Source organism: Diadema setosum, chromosome 11, assembly GCF_964275005.1.
Source record: "Diadema setosum chromosome 11, eeDiaSeto1, whole genome shotgun sequence".
NCBI lineage: Eukaryota > Metazoa > Echinodermata > Echinoidea > Diadematoida > Diadematidae > Diadema > Diadema setosum.
The window spans coordinates 20,202,403-20,217,061 of record NC_092695.1 but is presented as its reverse complement, the minus strand read 5'-3'; the positions used below and the strand labels follow the sequence as shown (position 1 = coordinate 20,217,061).

The following is a 14,659-nucleotide window of genomic DNA, read 5'->3' as shown; positions in this document are numbered from 1 at the left end:
AGTGGAAAAAATCACAAGGAAGGCGACAATTCAGCGTAAGATTAAACGGGTGGCCGATGCGGTACTCACGAACGCAACGGGGCACTTCCCCTGACCACTGGCCGTGAGCTGTACACACGAGCTGCTCGTCGCCGTCCAAGTGGTAACCTCGGTTGCAGTTATACGTGCATGTTGTTTGGACTGAAAAAGAGAAGAAAAAAAAAAACAGATAGTATTGGATAACATACACACATTGGTGCCTTTGCGCCTCTTTGGCCCCCTTATGAGATCGCACTCTCATTACACTGATTAAGGTATAATTGTGATTAGTCTTGATGGCAAAAAAAAAAAAAAAATGTGAGGGAAGCGACATCGAGAGAACGTAGTCATTCGATATTATTCATAGGTAAATTATATGCAAATTAAGCCATATTTCTACACCTTGAGGAAGGAAACTTGAATATAAGGTGAGCACAAGATTATACTGTTATGTCCTACCATGACAAAGAGAAGCAAGCGACAGAATGCTGTTTCTTTAATATAGATAAGCAAAATCTATCTGTAATTTACGTTGACACCCGTTCAATGTAACCATAGGACGTCTTGATTCGGACATAGCACCTCAGTAGGACGAGTGTTGCTGTAAATTCGGCAACAAAGCAAATATGCTTAGTCAGTCTAAACCCATTAATTACTATGACGACATGGTAATTGCTTCCTTTTGCCAACATAGGACAGCATAGTCACTATGCGTGACGGCTTGAAGCCTTTAATATTTCAGTCGACTGTTTTCCACTGTTTTCATGATTATGAACATTCACCCTTACTTTGCAATGTTCTATTCGTCGGCCCCAGGTTTCAGGTCGTTTGTTCAAATGATCATCATGCACTGATTATTCCTCTTGTTTTTGTTTTTCGATAAGGTTTCATTCTAACAAGTACCTACTCACTCAGGGACCAATATCTATTCCACTTGTGTAATTACAAGAGAGATAAAGAACGCGGTACATGAATGGGTGTTGCAGTTACATTACAACTGAAAAACAATTGTGTTTTTCAAGTGCTACATTAACAAGTAGTGAAAGGACAAAGGGCGAGTTAAAGACTAAGAAGAATAACCTAATGATAAAAGAGATAACCTATTTCATAAGTATTTGAGCAGTACATTGTACCCGAGCTTCGTATTTTTATTTTTTTTTTTAATTGCAGAGAGTTTTCTATGGTTCTTTACCCGGCAGACCGGTGTCGCCTTGGTCCCGGCCACAGCTTCTGCTTACTCTTCCGTTTCTGGGGTCTGGCAGCGGACTGCAAGTTTCGGCTGATGGTAGATAGATAGATAGATAGATAGATAGATAGATAGACAGATAGATAGATAGATAGATAGATAGATAAATAGATAGATAGAGGGAAGGAGGGAGAGAGGGGGAGAGACAGGAAGGTGAGAGATGGAGAAGAGAAAACATTAATAGTCCACCCTGGCAAATCGAAAGACACGGAGGAAATCATTTTTGAGAAACTTAAACCATTTTGCAGCATTACAATCCAGCTCTGAAGTCGTAATCTAATATAGAAACATGAATTCATGATTGCGAGTATCTTTTATTGCAACTAAATAGCGGATAACTGTCAGAGGAATAATGAAATAAATCAAATTAGTTACTCATTAATGACTAAATAATTAATGTGGATAAGAGTTAAAATGATTTGGTGCCTATTTAGATAAAGATACTTTCCTCTTAAACTCATAATGGAGAACATCGAGATATTGTGTAGACCTGCCATTGGAACCAAACTTCGTGATGAGTACTTGGTAGATATACACATGTAAGTGTTGTTTTAAGTGCGACAAACAATGGTGTTATCAGAAGTAGTAGGCTGATCAGCAGTCTTGTGTAATAAAAATAGTATCTTTTTACTATATTAAAGCAGCGTATAGCGCGAGCCAAAAAGGTCGTAGTGTGGTTGCGAGCTCATCGCGATGCGGAAGAAGTGTCCAGGAAAATTAAGTGCATTCAATGACAATCATTCTTTCCTTCAAAGTTCAAGGATTTTGCCTGCATAAGCCTCAAACCTTGTGGTTAATGTTATCAATTAGAATTAGCATGGCATTGTTTTCCATGCCTTTTATAATTCTACTAATTGAGATATAAAATCAGTCCTACAACAAAATCTGCAAACTATACAGATTTCTGCATGACACCTGTTGGTTAGAATAAAAACGTTAATTTCAAGATCTATAGTATACGACATTCCAAATCCCTTAGTGAGATTTGATTTTACTTTAATTCTACCGCTGTTACAAAAGCTGTATTCATCGTTGAATAAGTGAAAGTTTCCTTGGTTAACGTGAAAAGCTGGTCTTCCATGCTTGCCATGTATGGCAATTCCTAGGTCGAGGCTACACGAGGATTGTGTTCATGAAACATGCGATCTTGTTAGCGCTTTATCAGTTATATTACCTTTAAAATGGACAATCAATGTAAATCAGTCACGTGATATAATTGTTATATAAAGTTGTCATTACGCAAGAGTGAAAGCTTGAAACTATTCTGCATCATCACCGGATGTATCTAAACAAGACAGTTATCCCGTACAGGACGTTACAGTGGTTTACATATACAGTGCGTATCAAAAAGAGGCAAACCAACTTTGCATGGCTACTATTTCATAATTGTCAGCTATGGAGAGCGCAATGTAGGTTGTCAAAGAAGGAGAACTATTCCTCTTTCCATTGATACCTAATCACAATATGTTGACAGATAGCATGCATGATTGAGCACATGAACATTAAAGACAGCAATAACAAATTGCGCTTTTTCCAAGTTTGAGCGTTATCGTGAAGGAACGATGAATGTGTCGCTAAATGGATGAGATCGGTGAAAGTGGTCAATATTAACAGGCCAGCCTGTAGGTCACTGCAGGTTTGTGTTTTTCTAACCTTTTATGGTCCATAACCTTCAACATGGCCACGTTGTCGATAACTTGGTAACTCCAACAAATGCCAACCCATTATCAATTTTCTCTCTGCATATTCAAGACAGAGTTTGTCGCTACGAGCTATGTGTTGAATATGAACAGAGGAAAATGAACTGTGTGAGTTGGCCTTTGTGGGAGTGACCAAGTTATCGCACAGGTGGCCATGTTAAAGATTATGAACCATGAACCATAAAATGCTAGAAGAAACCTTAACACAACCCTAAACACAAACCTGCATTCAAAACTTTAGGCTGGCCTATTCATTTGGCCACTTTCATTGACAGATCTCGTCCATTCAGTGACACATTCATTGTTCCTTCATGATGACACTCAAAGTGCAATATGTCTTTGCAGTCTTTAGAGCATAATAGAGTAGATGGCACCTTCTTGATTGTATCAATAGATAATCCAAAGAAGAAGGAAATAAACTCCTAATTGCCGGGAATTCCCCTCGACCTTTACCGTACTTTTAATGAAACGATGTACTAATCTCGTGGTGCCGTTCTGAGCTTCCACCGACATTTTCACCTCCTGTCATTCGGTTGAACTTGACTGCGGTAATACTGACATTACAACAGCTTCCCAACACCAACGCGCGACCTCTCATTGTACTATTTTATCGCAGACCGTTAACTAGGTGAAACGTTAACATTGGCACCATTGGCACTTTTGGGGATCTGATAGTATTTTGCGTGAGAAGAAGGGACGCCTTAAAGTTCCGTGCATATTGAATTATGTTATACGTTTTCCCATTCATTTTCAAACTTTTTTTCATTCAATTTCACAAATTTTTACTTCAATTACTTCAAGTTAAATCAGACTGAAATAGGTTACATCGCTTACTCAATCGTATTTCGGCAGTCAGATTTCTGATGCGCATGTTTCGTTAGCAAACCAAAGAGAATTCCACTATACCCATACTGTATAATATTATATACATAATGATAATTGTAGTTTACTTTGGAAATCTCGCCCACGCGATCTTCCCAAACTGCAATTATGGCTATATACTTAATATTGATTATAATCACAATCAGGGCCAAGTTGCATAAAACTATGGTAACGTTACAATGAATGGTAACTCTGGAATCCACGGTAACCATCAGTGCTTTCTTGGCTTGAATTGCTTATGGAATGAGTGTTGTTATGGTTGTAACCATTGGTTGCAGAGTAGGCCTACATAAAATGTAAAGTTACCGTTGCTTTAAGCAACAGGGCCCAGGAATACAAAGGATTCTCATAACATACCATTTACAATACCCCTTTGTATATGATACCCCATGCACCATATATTGCATAATTATCATATACTACATAATCATCATGCCATATACCATATTATGTACAGTATGTCCCCCCCCCCCCAAAAAAAAAAAAAAATACAATCAAATTTTTGCATTGATAACACCCGATATGATTAAACTGTCTAAATGCTACTTCAGGGTCTTAAAACATGACATCTTAGCTCTATTTTGCAGAAAACCCCATTCAATTTGCTTCAGTGGTCAAAGAGAAATGAGGAGTTTTGTAAAGCATGTCATGAGTCTGATTCTTCCAAGTTAAGCACTTCGATGCTTTTGTGTGTGGATAAAATAGACAGAACTTGGAGGGAAGAGATTCTTGACATCCTCTACAAAACTCCTCATTTCTCTTTGACCACTGAAGCAAATCGAATGGGATTTTCTGTACGATGTAGGCAATGAATTATAGTTTCACACCCTGAATTTGTATTTGGACTGATTCACTATTTTTAAAGATATCATTGCGGAGGGTCCTGTTGTAATTTTTTTTTTTGGACATACGGTATAATGTTCCATATACCATATTCCGTATACCAAATATCGCAATGTACCATATACCATATACCACATGAGATTGGTACACAGGAGAGAACAGCTACACTCGTAAAGGGGTCATCACGACACTTGATATGTATAGGACGAAAACGCATATTAATGAGACCGAACAATAATTATTAAAGCACGTAGTATTAACACGCTAATAAATTCACATTTTACACTCATTCAAAAAACACTTAATGTAATGGATAGTGAAATTGTTATGTCACTATATTGTCTCTTACTAAGTATCTCATGCATGCAGTTACATTATAAGTCATATCATATAAATGAAAATCCTTGACGTCATGAACTCATTACACTTTTTTTTTCTGAATATAGCTGTTGTTCTTTCTTTTGGTGGGGCGTATAAATCCTGATAGATTTTACGGAATGTAAACTTCCCCGTCAAAGGGGGCGGGCTTGTCAATTGCCTACTGGACTAAATTTCGTCCTAGAGATCATTAATTGCTTCAAATTCTCACTGGCATCTTAGCCCACAATCCTGGTTACCTGATGAAAGTGATTTGATTTGATTTGATTTGATTTGATTTATTGGTTCCTACATTATCATTGTACATGCACATACATGAAAATGTGTACATAGATTGTTGGTTCTATACATATAGTTAACAACCATAAGCTTTCAACAAAGTAGTTTTATTTTTGTACTTTATTGTCTTTACAATACACAGGATGTAAAACGTGTCAGCGTTACAATGAATAATAGAGAATGATAACGATAATGAATAACATTTATATTGCGCTTAATACTGAAGTTTCCAAGCGCATCGATCCGGGAAAAAAAGAAGTATGACATTAAAATAAAATACAGCATTATGTACATGTACATATTATAATATAACAACAGCAATAACAACAGAATTAAAGTTGAGTAAACATATGAACTTATCAACATTTTCGGCAGTACGAATATAGAGAGGGAGTTTATTCCAAAGAGACGGGGAAATAACAGAAAAAGCCCTATCACCATAGCGGGTACAGGTGCGGGGACCATGTGATAGTTGGAGAGTGGAGGAAGAACGAAGAGAACGGGTTGAAGTGGAAAAGCGGAAAGAAATTAAGCCTTTAAAATAAGATGGAGTAAGATTATTACATATTTTTTAAACAATCAGGAGGAATTTGAAGGTGATACGTCGATGTATGGGGAGCCAGTGGAGGGATTGGAGAACAGGGGTAATGTGTTCAGATCTTTTTGTAAGGGTCACAAGCCAACAGCTGTGTTTTGAATTCTTTGAAGTGGTGCAATACTCGAAGCGGGGAGACCAACAGAAGGGCCACAGGTTAAGCGTAGCTTGATTTGCTTGCAGCCATCATTCATTGTACATATCGGAACAAGAAACAAAAAAAATGGATATAAGCTTTCGGGCACAAACTTTAAATTGGGTACAGACCTGTGCACGTACTCCCGTCTTCATTGAGCCTGTAGCCTTGAGGACACGTGCAAAAATACGAACCCACGTTGTTGACGCACACATGCTCACATCTAGAACTGTCGAAGGCGCATTCATTCACATCTACATAATATTATGGTACAGGAACATAATACACACATTTTCGTTACTGCTCATCATATGATATTTTTCTAAAATGTATCATAACACACGTTTGCTATCGGGTACTAGTAAGCTGACCGTTCACCAAACTAGCAGTTTCGCAGTTTTCTGAGTTTCGTTATATTCAGGCCTTTTGTAATTGGCTTGGATCACGCCCGTGAACATCCGAGGGTTTCATACAACAAATAGTGAACGGTCTTTATTCGTGCAATTAAAAAGATTCCTCATTTTTAATTTGGCTACGCCTCGTGAAATAGAGCATCTACACCTTGCATCTCGTGAGAAATCCTGTAAAATCACGCTCATTGACCATTTTACATTGTATACTGGCACGTGGACAGAGTTTACAGAGAACGTACACTATATACTATTCAGTAGGGTATACAGTAAACACAATAAAATGAATAAATTTGAACTTTACGCTCCTTTTGTAGAGCAATTAACGCTGCTTTTGTAAAGCAAAGAATTCCATGCGTCATAAGAAATAAAAGCGAGACAGAAAAATAGTTCCGTGTAATCCTTTTTAAAACGAAATTCGTTGTCTACTAGTAGAGTAATGATATGTGTGATAATTATGACTATCATATGCATAACTATAATTACATGATAATAGTAATCATGATGTCTAAAATATGATGACGAATATGCGGATATGATATCGTTTTTGAATATATACACCTTCAGGTACAGATTGTTGTCCTTGCTATCATTCATGTTATTTACGAAAAGTTTGCATCATTTTGTGTGTGTGTTTGTGTGTGTGTGTGTGTGTGTGTGTGTGTGTGTGTGTGTGTGTAAAGAAGGAACCTCTCAATGTATAGCAATAGAGAACGAACGCCTGTCCAAATTATTTTTCTAAACATATCTCGGTATAGATAAAAAAAAAAAAAGTGAGGAAACAGAACGATATAGAATTGGGAAAACGAAAGAAGGTGCATTGGAAGACACCAAATGCACTTTCAAACCGTCAGTGAAGATACGACCCTGAATTAGAAGTGACAATTGCTGATTACATTCAAAGTCTTACCGATGCAGCTGAACCGATCATGGGGGTCGACGGCGAAACCCTCTGGACAGGTGCAGGAGAAGCTTCCGGGTGAGTTACGGCACTGGTGCGCGCAACCTCCGTTGTTCAGTAAGCACTCATCGATTTCTTTCGAAAAATAGGAAAACATAGATTTGAGGATCATTACATTTTTGCCAAAAAAAATGATAATGATAATAAAATACAGTATGCGACCCCCCCCCCCCCACACACACACACACGCAAATAGACATAACCAAACAAAGCTCAATTCTACTGAAAGGCGATTAATTCTAATGAGTGAGCCACCTAAACTTACTCTGGATACTTCTAAACCCTAACCCGTTCACAAACAGAGAAGTGCATAATGAGGGAGCAAACAGGGGATATTACTATGTACATTGTAAATGTAAATTTGTGGTTGATACTGTTCAAGTCTGCCTCATTGCTTTACGATTGTCCCTTTACATCACCAAACAGATAAACAGCTTTGAATTATATATTCTGCTTAATAACGCTCAAGTATATAATAATAATAATAATAATATTACACACGCCTACAACACATGAAATGTGATGCTTTGTTAAAAAACAACAACAAATGAACTACAGGTGAAGAAAGAAAGTCGTATGATTTGTACAGCCCTGTATAACCAACATGAAGGGCTAGTGTTTGTGTTACTCATGTACTGGGAGAGTTATTGACTTTCTCTTGTCTACCTATACACGAACTCTGATCCTGGGGATCTAGTGTATAACCAGTGTTGCACGTGCAGAAGTAGGATCCTTATCCTTCCTTCCTTATTTCTTATCCAGTTTTTGTCATTTGTGTATGACATGTACTGGGAGAGTTATTGTCTTTCTCTTGCCTACCTATACACAAACTCTGATCCTGGGGATCTAGTGTATAACCAGTGTTACACGTGCAGAAGTAGGATCCCTCGGTGTTGATACACGAGTGTTGGCAGCCACCGTTGCGTATGGCACATTCGTTCACGTCTTGATTCCATTCAAGCCAGGCATGAAAAGGTTAAAACATTATACTTCGTCGTCAAAGATGAATGGCATCCAATGAAAACATGCAAACTACCAGGAACTAACAAAAGAAAAAAAAATGACATAACATTCGTAACTTTCAATCAGTTCAAAGGACATCTTTCAGAGCAGTGTAAATTGCAAATATAAAACATTTTGTAACAACTATAAGGTATATGCATGAAGTGCAGCAGAACAAAAATAAAAATATTGAATAAAAGATGAGGCGAATTTAGTACCTTAAAATCACTTTTATCTGTCGACCTTGATTAATAACGCTCTTTATTCACGTGACACAAACCATCACTCCTGATCCTACGTATTGGACTGGAACATTCTTAAATGTAGGACATATTAACAACTTAACATACATTTTGTACATCCCTGTTTATTGGTGATTCACAATAACATCTTTAAAGAAACAAAATTGTAGATATCGTTGTTTTCATCAAACGTCAAATGTTGTTTGTAACAAAGAAAGGCAAGTTGATATCAACTATTTCAGAATATCAATGTTGTTTTTCTCTAGCCTTGACATTACTCTCACTCAATTCAGATTGAAATGACGATATTTTTAATCTTTTTCGAATCAGATTAGATGGCGTTTGTTTAGTGCTTCTACTAAACATTTTAAGAAGCTACTCAAGATTCATTTGTCTAATACTATTGTTATGTAAGACTAAACTAATAGACAATACTAAAGGTATTGTCTATCGTACTGGTATTAATGATGGTTTATAATTGTGCGTACATGTTATAATTATTAAGTATCTTGTGTACTCATGTATTGTAGAGTACATTTATGTGTGGCATGTAAAGCGCTTAGAGACTGCTAATATGCGCTATTCAAAACTTATTGTTACTATCATTACATTATCATCATTATTATTATTATTGTTATTACTATCAGTAATTAATTATTATAATCATTATCATTGCATTATTATTATTACTATTATTATTTTTTTTGTCATTATTGTCATTATTATCATAATCATTATCATCATTACTATCATTATTTTTTAGTATTGTCATTATCATTATTCTCGCTGATGCCTGCCAGATAGTTACCTTCACATCGACCACTAGATCCAGGGACGCCGTGAAAGCCATTCCTGCATCGGCAGTCTTCGATTGACGGTCGACCGGGGTCGCTGGTGATCGAGTTTTCTGGGCAAGATTTGCAGCGCCGTCCGTTTGAGCTCAGGTAGGTGTTGGCGGGACATTCTGTCGTCAAGAACAGTCGATGGATTAATGCAAGCAAACTGATTAGGCATGCATCATATGCCATTGCAATACGCAAAGACCAGGGCCAAGTTTCATAAAGCTGTTCGTAAAGTTACGAACAACTGGAGCACGTTCTGATGTGCTATACTTATCAGAATTTCAATAATTCAGCACAAGAACTGATCGCCAGTCGTTCTTAAGTCGTTCGTAACTTTAAGTACAGCTTTATGAAGCACCCCCAGGGCCCTGTTTCATAAAGCTATTCGTAAAGTTACGCATGACTTTACAAACGACTGGAATATGAAGTGCCAATATGTTTGCCTATTTTTTCTTACGTTTTACAAAGTAGGCCTACAACTGTATGTCAATATTAGTCATCTAGATTGGGCAAAAATACACTTTCAACTAAAAACGTGTTTTAACATGTAAGAATAATCATTATCATCTGCAAACTTCAACTTTAGCTACTGAAATTAATAGTGATTAGGAAACCCACTTGGCTTGCCATATTTAAGTTGTTCGTAAAGTCGTGCGTAACTTTACGAACAGCTTTATGAAACAGGGCCCAGGTTTTTCATTCGATCCGAAAAGGCATTACAAACATTCTGAGGGGTTAAGGGCCTATCTCACTGGAAGAGACGTCGCCACGACGGCTGCCGCTACTGGTCAGTCTCTATAGACCAAAGAATGGCTTGAGCTCTCACTAAAGGGGTGACTCTAGGGCAACGTGCGAGACGTCCCCAAATAAGGGGACAACTTTTTTTTTTGCCCGTAAGTCGAGCGGACGTCACCGCGATCGACATCTCCGGCAGTAGCGGGGGCTACTCCGAGATGCATTCTCTGTTGCGGAGACGTCTCCGTGACGTCTCAACATTGTCGCCGGTAGGTCGCCATTAGGTCTCGGAGACGTATCGCAGACGTTTCGAACAAAATTAGTCACAGCGAACGAGACCGCGACGTCTCCGAGACCAGCTGGTGACAGGAAAAAGCTTACGACAAAATTGAACCTGTGCGATTCTCCGGCTACTACCCGGGAATCGGCTAATTCTCCGGAGACGTCCCGGAGACGCCGAGATGACATCTTCGCAACCAGCCACCAGGTCGACACCTAGTCTCTAGGCTGATGAGAAACCCACTGAATACTCTGTGGATGAGTAGTGCATCCTATGATGTTTGATCCTATTGGCCCTCGGTGATTTCTCAACAGTGCTATGCCACGAGATTCTTGAATGCATAAATCATTTGCTGCTTGCTCGCTGCAGGATTCAATGATCAGCACGTATTCCTATATACTTCGCTGGGCAGGAAAAGATCATCACAGGCAACAGCATCAGACAGCGCCAGAAGAGTATCATTTCCCCGGCTATCATTCCAGGAGTCAGAGTACATCATTTCTCATTCAGAGTTGATGCTGCATTTAAATCAATTAAACCCACTATAGGTCAGTATAACTCTCTGTTAAGAAACATGGAAACTGAAACCGAACTCAGAGCCCAACACTTAGTTACACCTTTTCCTTCATGATTATTAACACACAATCAGTGTCGACCACAACGCCACGCGCAACAGTTCAGTGGGATATATAACTTAGGTGTTATACGATTGAAAAGGTGTCGAGCCCCCACCATCCCGAAAACTTCAAATTACTAGATATTGGTGCTACTTTAGTTTGGTTTACCTCTGCACCGCCTTCCTCCCACAAGGGCTGAGCCCGATGGACACAGGCACTGGTAACCGCCGAAGGTGTTGCGGCATCGGTACTCGCAGGGCGACGACGGACGTGAACACTCGTTGATGTCTAAGATTTTTTTTTTTCGGTTTAAAGAAAAGTTGGTGAGGGAAACAATGATATACGTTAAAAGGTCTCACAATACGACTTGCAAAGACAGAATTTGTGATATCAAAACTGACGTAAAGGTAATGTTATATAACCCGGCATCTTGTTACCTTTAAGACGCTGATGTCGAAGCGGGAAAAAAAAGTACACACAGATGATTTGGAAGCAAAAATAAAGCAATATGGAATTTGAACAAGCAACTCTACTTTAAAGGCCTTTTATCATGCATTCAAATAGCGTGACAGGTGAGATGCCGTTTGGGTAAAAAGATATGACACCCATTCTGATATAAATAAATATTGTATAACATTAATATTAAAAAAAATTTGATACGGTAAATATAGGGTAGTGGACAAGGATATAATCAAAGGCTGATCTCTTTTGGGAGATGGAGATAAAATGAATTGTGTGAAGGAGTGAGAGATGAATGCCAGCTAAAAACGGCTGTACTCTGACAACTAGTTTTTACCTTCACACGTTCGCCTGTCACGTGACAGAGAGAGTCCCCGTCGACACTGGCAAGACGCCGTACCGTTAACCGTCACACACGAGCCGTAGGCACACCGCATTCGGGAGCACGGATCCACGATCTGATCTGCAATGAATTAACGGGATATACTTCGTTAGTTCTAAAGGGAAAAACTACCATAGGATGAGTGAGAAAAACACGCCAAGATTATACATCTCTTTTTCATTCGATTTTGATTTGAATTTGATTTGATTTTGATTTATTTCAACAGGGTAAAAAGCCTACTATCAGCTTTGAAGCTGCTTTTCAGCAATTCCGTGCATAAAAAATTTACAAAACTGAATCGAAAACAAAGAGGTCAGGTACAACAACAACAACAACAACGACAATAACAACAATAATAATAATAATAATAATAATAATAATAATAATAATAATAATAATAATGATAACAATAATAATAAACTGATCAAACACAATATAAATGACATACAAATGAGCAGAATTGAAATTAGAACAGATATGAATATAAATATGAAATGATCTTCAGTGACATAGAGTCCATTTCGATGACAACAGAAATAAAATTGTGTCAGAAAAGAATGATATACCTTATGAAAACAAAAATTCAAAACAATGACTTGTCACAATAATGAATGGCAAGAGAAGATTATAATATCTATAAATTTACTTTCTGGATTGCTTTTATAAAAGAGCTTAAGTTTTCAATGATTCGAAAGAAAAAAAAACTGAAGTATGGCAAGGTGGAATAGCAGATGTTATTGACGACCATATAGCTTGCCTGAGGCTTGCCCGATATATGGTTTCTATACCTACGTTATACATATTATATACGTTTCTCATAGTGTAACCAGGCGATCGAAGTATAAAAACTTTCTGTGCATTTGATTGTAGCAAATATTAACAAAACAATATATATATATATATATATATATATATATATATATATATATATATATATATATATATATATATATAATATATATATTATATTCAATATATATTATTCCTATTATTTTCTGTCGATAATTTCTGTGTTCCGCGTTGGCTATAGGGTGTGCCGTCAAATAACGCCTTTAAAAATACAAAACAAATCAATATGATAGAATCAACAAATTAAATCATTGGTATTCAGGGATATAAAAAATGGATTTTTAATCATACGGGGGTGGTCAGATTATTTTATAGCCGACTGGAAATCGATGCCATTTTCTGTTTGTTATATTTGAAGAGCTTGCAACCAAAATGCATTAAATCCATTGAAAATGATGGATTTAGCGCCTTTTAGAAGCAAGCTCTTCATTTATAGACTAGTAATTGCTGTTATATAGCTATTTCGTCTAATGCATTGTGTGTGCTAAAGTAGATCCTACTCATCTTTGCAGGAAAATTCATGATTATAAGCGAACTTATTGACAGAAGGTCGTCATAACACAATAGACATGACTTTGCTTCTCGATGAGACTGTTTTGTAAGGGGTGTAACTTTAGCCATGAATACAGTGAAGTAAAGAGGCTGAACAGGTGCACAGAGAAGATGCAGGGTTCTGGCAACTTTATTGTTGAAGGGGAATTGGGGAGAAAAACAATTCTCTTTTTAAAAACATATACTCCGCTTGGAGAGTTGGCTATCATGAACGCGTCTCCCTGGATACGATCTTCTAACCTAATCCGACTTTTGATATACATCCTCTTGTAAAAGAAAAAAAAAATCAGGGCCATTCTATCAACAGTCGATGCATCATGAAAAACGAGGCAAAAACAGGAAACAAATCATCTTCCAAGTGGTGCCCCTACCTCCCCCCCCCCCCGCCCCCTCCCCATTCCTCCCCCGGCCTGACTCACATGCGCACGAGTGTCCGTCGGCGTTGAGCTCATAGCCCCGCTGACAACTGCAGGAGTAGCTGCCCCCGTAGTTGTGGCATCTCTCGCTGCAAGGTCCCCTACCACTGTTCGGAGCGCATTCGTTGATATCTGCATTGAAACACAATTTTAACAGCATTGATTGAAGTACAGTTTGTATAGTTATGATGATTCGTCTTCAAGCACACTTGAATTTCGCACAAAACAAACAAACAAACAAACAAACAAACAAAAACTCGAGTGACCTTGGTAAAAAGTTTCAATATTTATAAGAATTGTATGTGCAGATATTTGTGCAGAAGACACGAATGTTAAAGTCATGATATGTAAATAATCTCTGCGCAGCACCTCCTCCCACATCAATTAGTTAAGAGCACCCTGGTTCTTTCGGGTCCAGCGGCATCACCGCTAACTGGACTTGAATGGAGATGTAGCTAAACAGCCTGCCTGACTTATGAAGCATTTTGAGTATCTATAAAAGAGTCATAAGGAGACCCTAAATTTGTGACCGGTTGCAACGACTGACTAAAATGATTATGTAAACGACAGGATATTATAATTGTGCGTTGAGTTCGTTTGTTTTCAACAAAGATTACAGTGCATTCCATCTTGAAGACTGGCTCGCAATCGGGCACAACATTTACTGGAACTTGACCCTCATTAACCATTTCCATTACCATTACGGGACTCTAGCATCTTTACTGTAACAGTCAAACCTGTCTATAGCGGCCATCCAAGGAGACGAAAATGGTGGCCGCTATAGACAGATGGCCGGCTAAAGACAAGGTCTTTAACATACGGGCTTTTTCTCTCA

At 38.0% G+C, this 14,659-nt stretch overlaps 1 protein-coding gene across 1 annotated transcript in view; it reads right to left on the bottom strand.

Annotated features, from left to right (window-relative positions):
- Positions 1 to 14,659, bottom strand: part of LOC140234711 (uncharacterized) — a 57,002-nt gene that overhangs the window by 23,964 nt on the left and 18,379 nt on the right. The window contains exons 6-14 of the mRNA XM_072314744.1: positions 13,828 to 13,956; positions 11,963 to 12,088; positions 11,335 to 11,454; positions 9,501 to 9,656; positions 8,268 to 8,393; positions 7,398 to 7,523; positions 6,209 to 6,331; positions 1,211 to 1,297; positions 70 to 180 (exon numbers count right to left, since the gene is read on the bottom strand). Coding sequence (XP_072170845.1) covers positions 70 to 180; positions 1,211 to 1,297; positions 6,209 to 6,331; positions 7,398 to 7,523; positions 8,268 to 8,393; positions 9,501 to 9,656; positions 11,335 to 11,454; positions 11,963 to 12,088; positions 13,828 to 13,956 — 1,104 coding nt within the window. The remainder of the gene's footprint in view (positions 1 to 69; positions 181 to 1,210; positions 1,298 to 6,208; positions 6,332 to 7,397; positions 7,524 to 8,267; positions 8,394 to 9,500; positions 9,657 to 11,334; positions 11,455 to 11,962; positions 12,089 to 13,827; positions 13,957 to 14,659) is intronic.